Source organism: Quercus robur, chromosome 4, assembly GCF_932294415.1.
Source record: "Quercus robur chromosome 4, dhQueRobu3.1, whole genome shotgun sequence".
Lineage (NCBI taxonomy): Eukaryota > Viridiplantae > Streptophyta > Magnoliopsida > Fagales > Fagaceae > Quercus > Quercus robur.
The window spans coordinates 38,151,857-38,159,026 of NC_065537.1; the positions used below are offsets into that span (position 1 = coordinate 38,151,857).

Sequence of the window (7,170 nt, forward strand, 5' to 3'; positions counted from 1 at the left end):
GGAGTGGTTGGTTGGATCAATTTTCGGTGATTGGGTGGTGGTGGTGGTGGTGGTGGTGGTGGTGGTGGTGGCTGAGCTTTGGTGGTAGGTGGTTGTTGGCAGTGGTGGGTTTGCTAAATGTGGTGTTTGCTGTTGGGTTTGCTTGAGAGAGAGAGAGAGAGAGGAGAGAGAAACGAGTTTTTTTTTTTTTATTAAGTAATTTATATTATTTTATTATGTTATATGTATAAATAAGAACTGAAATGTTGTGTGTATTATTAAATAAATTAGTAAAATAAATAAAATAGTATTTGAAAATGTAAAATATGAATGCTCTGATGTGTTTCGAACTTTGAGACATAGGTTTGCGAAACACATGCCTTTACCATAGGTCCTAATAAGAGAAGACATAGGTTTTTATAAGAGATCTTTATTAAATTGATTCTCTTAAATTATGGGTTTTAGGACCAAAGTTTTCTAATCCGAACTCCATGCAAATTGATAAGTGATAATCATTCAAAAAACCCAAGCACATGGCAAAAAAATTTGAACCACAAACAGAAAGGTAAACAAAGCAATTAAATTAATCACTAAATTTACTTTACTCCCACCAAAACAAAAGAGATGAAAAAGATAAAATAATGATTTTATCTACCAAATTACTTCTACGATCCACAAAAAGAGAATATCTTCCCTTTTCCCTACTCTAGAAGACTCACTAACAACCATAAATTTAGATTCCACCCAATTGTTACCACTACCAGATACACCACCTCTCTCTCTCTCTCTCTCTCTCTAAAAACTGTGTCTACGTGTGTGTCACAAAAAGCATAATCCACGTCAGCGTTTTGAAATTTCTTCAAGTCAGCCAGCATTGTTGGCCACCCAGTTACTACAGTTAGACATAGGAGCAAAGCTCGCCGGAAAGTTGTCGGGAAAGTAATCTCCGGTGCCCGGACCTTCGAACCCATCCAAACCCATGAAGAAATCATCGTTTAGAACCATGTCCGATATCCCAAACTCGTCTCCTTCTTCGTCATCTTCCTCCACCAAATCCTCTCTCTCTTCTTCTTCTTCTTCCTCTTCTTCTTTGCTGTCGGTTGTTGTACTCTGAGTCTGAGTCTGAGGTACAACAAGCTCTTCCTCGAACGAGGTTTCTGGGGAAGAGTACTGCTTTTGGGTTTTGTTAGAGTCACCAGCGGTGACGGTTTGGGGTGTCAAGGGCTTCTGACGCGTGGACCCAGCTAGTGAGTTTCGGTGCGTGGGTGCTGGGTGGTTGTGCTCTCCTGTGTATGTCACTATGAACATTCCCGGGTCGGTTTTGTTTCGCTCCACTTGTTTTCGGGCCAAACACCCTTTTGAACTACTACATCTATAATAACCCCTGTAAATAAATTAGAAGCAAAATAAATTCAATTATTATTTGTTTATTAACTAAAATATATAGAACAGAATGTTGAATTAACTAAATGCATATCCAAAAATTAATGATTATAATATTAATTAAAAGTAAAGAATTCGAGAGACAAACCTTGGATATGGGGATCCTTTGATGGGTTTTTGGCCATATTTTCTCCAAGCCCATATGTCTGAAGAGAGACCCTCGGCTGGTACATGACAAACTTTCTTAAGGAGATTCTTCCTGAAATAGAAAATTCTATAATTATTAACCAGCTTATTTTTCGAAGTTAAAAATTATTATCAATCAAAGAGAAGATTTTAAGAACTGGGTATTTTTCGAATCTACGATTTTGGCTAAGTACTAAAAAAAAAGTTGTCAAATTTACCTTCTTTTGGACTTGGGGTTGGAGGCAGAGCCAGATTGAGACTGTTTAGTCTGTAGTTTTTGTTGTTGTTGTAGTACTTGATGTTGATGTTGTTTTTGTTGTTGTTGTTGTTGTTGTTGTAGTATTTGGGGTTTGGATTCAGTGAAAGAGGAAAGGGAATTAGAGAAGGATGTGAGAGGGGAGGGTTGTGGAGAGAGAGGCTCAGATTTGGGGAAGAAAGGCTTGCAAAGCTCATGCAAATCCAAATCCTCAGAAACATGTCGTCTTGCTTCAAAGGGATCTGAGAATGAGAAAAGTTGGCCTTGTCCTAAGCCAAGTTGTTCACCAACACCACCAGAAAAGTATAAGTTATTATTATTGGAATAATGAAAATTAGGCATAAAAGATGTACTGCTGGTGGTGGTGGTGGTGGTGGTGTTGGTAGTGGTGGTGGTGGCGGTGGAGGAGGAGTTAGTGCGAGACGTGGAGACACAGCCTCTGACCACAGCGTGTAGATCCCAATCTTCTTCCATGGCCTTAGAAGACAGACCCTGTGAATCTGTACCTTAATTTGTCTCTGCCAACACTGTTTGAAGAAAGAGAAAAAGAAAGACAAAACAAGGCGCTGACTTTTGGTTAAGAGAGAGAGAGAGAGAGGGGGGGAGGGGGCTAATCTTATTCTTATAAGGGTGTAATGAGTGGGAGAGAATTATATATAGAGACAATGTTGGTAGTAGAGAGCGAAAGTGGGTTTCAATAGTCTAGAGAGAGAGAGAGAGAGAGAGAGAGCAATTTCATTTGGCATCTCTATGCGTATCTTTTGTGCTTTCTTTTTCTTCGTTTTTTTATTCAAACATATAGTCATATACCCAAAAAAATATTGATTTTTGGGGTTGACTTGTCCAAATGTCAAAGGGGTGGGATTTTATTTTACGAGGAAAATTGTACCACACGCTCTTACCTTTACAAAACTGCACACACCTCGTGAGTTATACCGACAATGAGGAAAAAGAAAACGAAGTGTGTGGAAAAAAGTGGAGGCCAGTGAATTTGTTTTCCTTTTTTTTTTCTTTTTTTTTTTTGGGTGCGCTCATCAAAAATCATAGATGCCGCTTAGTGGGTAGGTATGTCTACGTGTCCTCACGCGCTTATTTTGCGCCGTTCTTGAATAATAATGACTACATGGGGATGGGGATGGGGATGGGGATGGGGATGGGGATGGTGTTTTGAATCAAAATTGGCAAGAAAGAATCAATCACTATAAAATAATACTGCAAATGTATCTCACTTTGATTCTATTTAATTTCATTCTATATTTATTTAGTTTCATTAAAATTTCTATAATTGGTTTTTTTTTTTCCTAGTGAGTTTCTTTAAAGTGTATTTATTTTTAGTGTTGCAACATTTAAACCGACATGTTTAATTTATGGTTTTTAATTTTTTTATACTTTTTCTTAACTCACACATAACTTTATAAAAAAGCCTTGATCCTGCCTTGAGTTTCAGCTTATCTCATCAAATCTCTAATGTCTTGTTTCAATAAAATATATTTAAATTAAAATAGCACACAAAAAAAAAAACCAGTGTAATAAACTTTATTCTCAAATCTCAATTACGTAACTGGCAACATCTATTTAATTATCATATTCATAAGTGTCAATTTTATCTTTCAAGCAATAATTAAATTAAAATTATTGGATCCAAAAATTAGGGCTTAAATTTGGTTTGCACAACAAGTATATGTTAGGAGATTACAGTACATTGCATATATTGAATCGATATATCAATCATATTACAGAAAAGTACGATATCAATCAAATTAAATAAAGATTCTAACAATAAGAATCCCTCAATTACAGATTTTGAATGAAAATTGAAAAAAAAAAACCCCACATGGAAAACATATGGATGACACCGATTTTGATGGTTGTTTACTCAAAAAGAAAATATCCCAAAATTGTTTTGATATTTTGTTTGGTCCTTTAAATTAGGCCTAGGCTGGTCTAGTCTAGACTCTAGTATTAGTATACACAATTTGACGGTGGTCTCCACATGTTTAAATAATAAAGCGAGTTGTACATGTCTATGTAGTCGAGCAAGTAGGGGGTTTGATTGAAAAGTTTTGGTCCAATTGTGAGATATTATCCAACGGCTGAAAAAGAGTTCAGACTAAACATGATAGAGCGCGTGGAATGACGGTGTAAGTGAAACGAGTTAAAATTTGGGGTGGCGTGACAGCTTGCAGATTTTATTGGGCCCACATCTTTTACAAAGAAAGAGTCTCAAGAGTTACCGGCAGCGCGTGGGTTATGACTTTAATACCCGCAATTTTCTCAGTCCCAACTCCCGAATCCTATGATATTGTTTAAAAAACAAAATTAGTATTAAAAATGTTTATAAGTAAAAACTTATTAATATTAGTCTATATATATATAGAAAAGTTTTCACAAGTTGTTTTGTACGGTTTTATCAATTTATGAAAAATATTATAGTTTTTTTTTATGAGAAAAAATATTATAGTTAAATTTGTATATTAGCATTTTTTTTTTTTTTTTTTAACTAGCTAGACATTGTAGTGCCTCAAACACTGTTAAGGAGACTTGAAAGAAATCTTGCTTACATGGAAAATAACCAAAATTTATAAAAATTTAGATTTTATGTTAAAAGCAGGTTAGCTCCCTATAAATAATTGCTCGACTGCATTATTAAATTCTACCCTAACAAATATACTTCAACACCCATCAATATGACCTAAAATATATAAATAAATAAAACCTATCAAATTGTTGTGATACCTAAGGTGGCAATGTTTTACATGGCCTAGACATGACAAATTTTTTATAAGTCAGTGTTTAGTATAAATAAATTAGTGTTAAAGTGGGTTGACCCGTTTTAACAAGTTTATAATAAATGTCAATTTTTTTATTGATCTACTCTTAATCTACAATTAATCTAGCTCAATTCATTATTCATTTCTAGACAAGTTGACATAATTTCATATAAACTTAATTAACTCATTTAAATGTGTCATGTTTATCCAACGTAAATTTGAATTTTAAATATTGAATTTAGTAAGTAAACACATTTAAATGATATATTAGTAAATTCTTCTATGAAATCCTAAATTCCATAATCTTTTTACCCAAAACAAAGAAGAAGAAAAAACTTATTTTATTTTATTTTCCTTAGATTGTATGTTTCAAAATTTGAATGAAACTTTGTTGGATTAAAAGTTGAACTTTTTTATGGTATTTCTTTCGTACTTTAATTATTGTTACAATCAATAAAATATTTCTAAAAAAAAAATTATTGTTATTATAAAATAGAATTTGTATGGAAGTTGTTTATAACATCCACTCTATGATAATTGTTTTTACAATTAAGTCAAGACATCAATTGATTTTTAGAATAAGCGAATTTGATTATTCTACAATAATAGACTATACCAATTGAACTATCAAGAACCCATTATATACTCATTAGTTAAATAAATCAGACAATTTTATAAGTCATCACATAATAAGTTAGAGGAGATTCCTTTAACTCCTTCTCTAACTGGTTGAGAAGTAAACTTTTGCCTTATTATAGATAACATGTTAATCATGTCAAAATTTAAGCCATATTTATTAAATGGATTAAAATGGGTCGTGATCGTAAAAAACAACAAGTGTTTCTATAAACTCAACACAGCATATTTATATTTATTAAGCGTGTTTATATATGTCAATCCATTTAATAAACATTAGGAGTAAGAGGGCTTAACACAATTATTAAATAGATCATGTTATGTTCATGTTCATGTTGTGGATATATATAGTATATAGCCAAATATCTCTGCTCAACACAGCACCAACATGACATGCCAACATCTATCTAGTTCTATTATGTATGATTAAGTTAACATACATCCTCAAAACTACATGTATATAAATATATATATATATATATATATATATAGGAGTGTATACTATAGGATAGTATGTAGAGCCGGCTCAACGACTTTGGAGGCCCTAGGCGAAAGCTTTAAACAGGGCTTTTTATTATATTTAATTATAAATTCATACTCTTCCCAAAAAACTAAACTTGATCCGCTAAGACCAGCCCACTATCCATCCATACCACTAAATCTGATTTCTTAAAATTAAAAAAAAAAAAAAACAATGTGTAGGACTAGGATCAATGCTTTAAGTGGGTCCATTCCATAGTTTTCTAGAGAATACTAAAGAAATCAAAATTTAAGAGTAAAAATAAAAAAAACTAAAGACTAAAGAGCATGGTTTTAAAAACCGAACCCGTCAAAGAACCGTTTTTTTTTTAATTTCCGGTTCAACCCCGGTTTTTGACCGGTTTTTGGCCGGTTTTCCGGTTATTGACCGGTTTTTGACCGGTTATTGACCTTTTAACCGGACCGGATTGGCCTCCGGTTCCCGGTTGAACCGGTCGGACCGGCCGGTTCGGTCCGGTTTTTAAAACAGTGCGTAAAGAGTACAACGAAAGTTAAGCAAAAAATGAGAATAAAAACCCAGCGGCAAACCATGAAGAAGACCAAAGAGGCAAAGGGAAGACTGAAGAGAAAACAAAAAACAAACCTGAAATAAAGATCTGTGAACACACCAGTCTATTGGCAACACCAATTGACGAGTAAGCCAACTAAAAAAAGTTTTTCTTTTAGAATCAAGATGGAGAGAGTGAGTGTTTTTTTCTTCTTTCTTTTTTCTGCCTTTTGTTACTTGTCTATTCTTTATTTTTTCTACCTTTTGTTATCTTTTTTTTCTGCATTTTGTTACTTGTATATTAAGAAAATCAATGTCTCTCTTTCTCTCCCTCTCTACATTTCAAGTAATAAATATGGGTATTTTTAATGAAATATAGTACAAAGGTTTGATCCAAAGGATACTTGGATGTGGTGATTTTTTTTTTTTTTTTCTGAGCTAAAGATTTGGTGATTTGATTGGACTTCATGTCCTTTTAGTCTTTTTGCTTTGTGAGAAATTGTTAGAAATAACTTGCTTCTTCTCAATTTTCAATTAAAGGCTTAAATAATTTGGGCAGATCTTAAGTCTTTTGGGCAGGCCTTAACTTTTTTTTTTTTTTCACGACATTATATAATATATTAGTACTATTGTGGGCCCTCTTACAAGTGGGGGCCTTAGAAGGTGGCCTAAATGACTTATAGGTTCAGCCGGTACTGAAAGGAAGACACGTGATCTTTATGTGAGTATTATAAATGGTCTAGATCTTAGAGACACACCAAGAACTATGATCGATTCCAAGACAATGTTAAATGTTGAGTTTGAATCACTATAAGTGGATGGCACGAGGCTTTGGATTGCAAGTGTGTGGTGTGGGGACAGTGACATGGGTGCAAGTCTACAATTTGGATGCGTTGACATTTGACTCAGCCCAAAGCGCACCCAAATGATTC

General features: G+C 33.8%; 1 protein-coding gene across 1 annotated transcript; it reads right to left on the reverse strand.

Annotated features, from left to right (window-relative positions):
• Positions 1 to 539: 539 nt before the first annotated feature.
• LOC126721465 (WRKY transcription factor 22) lies at positions 540 to 2,425 on the reverse strand. Its single transcript, XM_050424501.1, has 3 exons — positions 1,767 to 2,425; positions 1,511 to 1,621; positions 540 to 1,363 (listed from the first exon to the last, which is right to left on the reverse strand). Exons 1-3 carry the CDS (start codon positions 2,276 to 2,278, stop codon positions 844 to 846), a joined length of 1,143 nt encoding a protein of 380 aa, XP_050280458.1. The 5' UTR covers positions 2,279 to 2,425; the 3' UTR covers positions 540 to 843.
• Between the last annotated feature and the right edge of the window lie 4,745 nt (positions 2,426 to 7,170).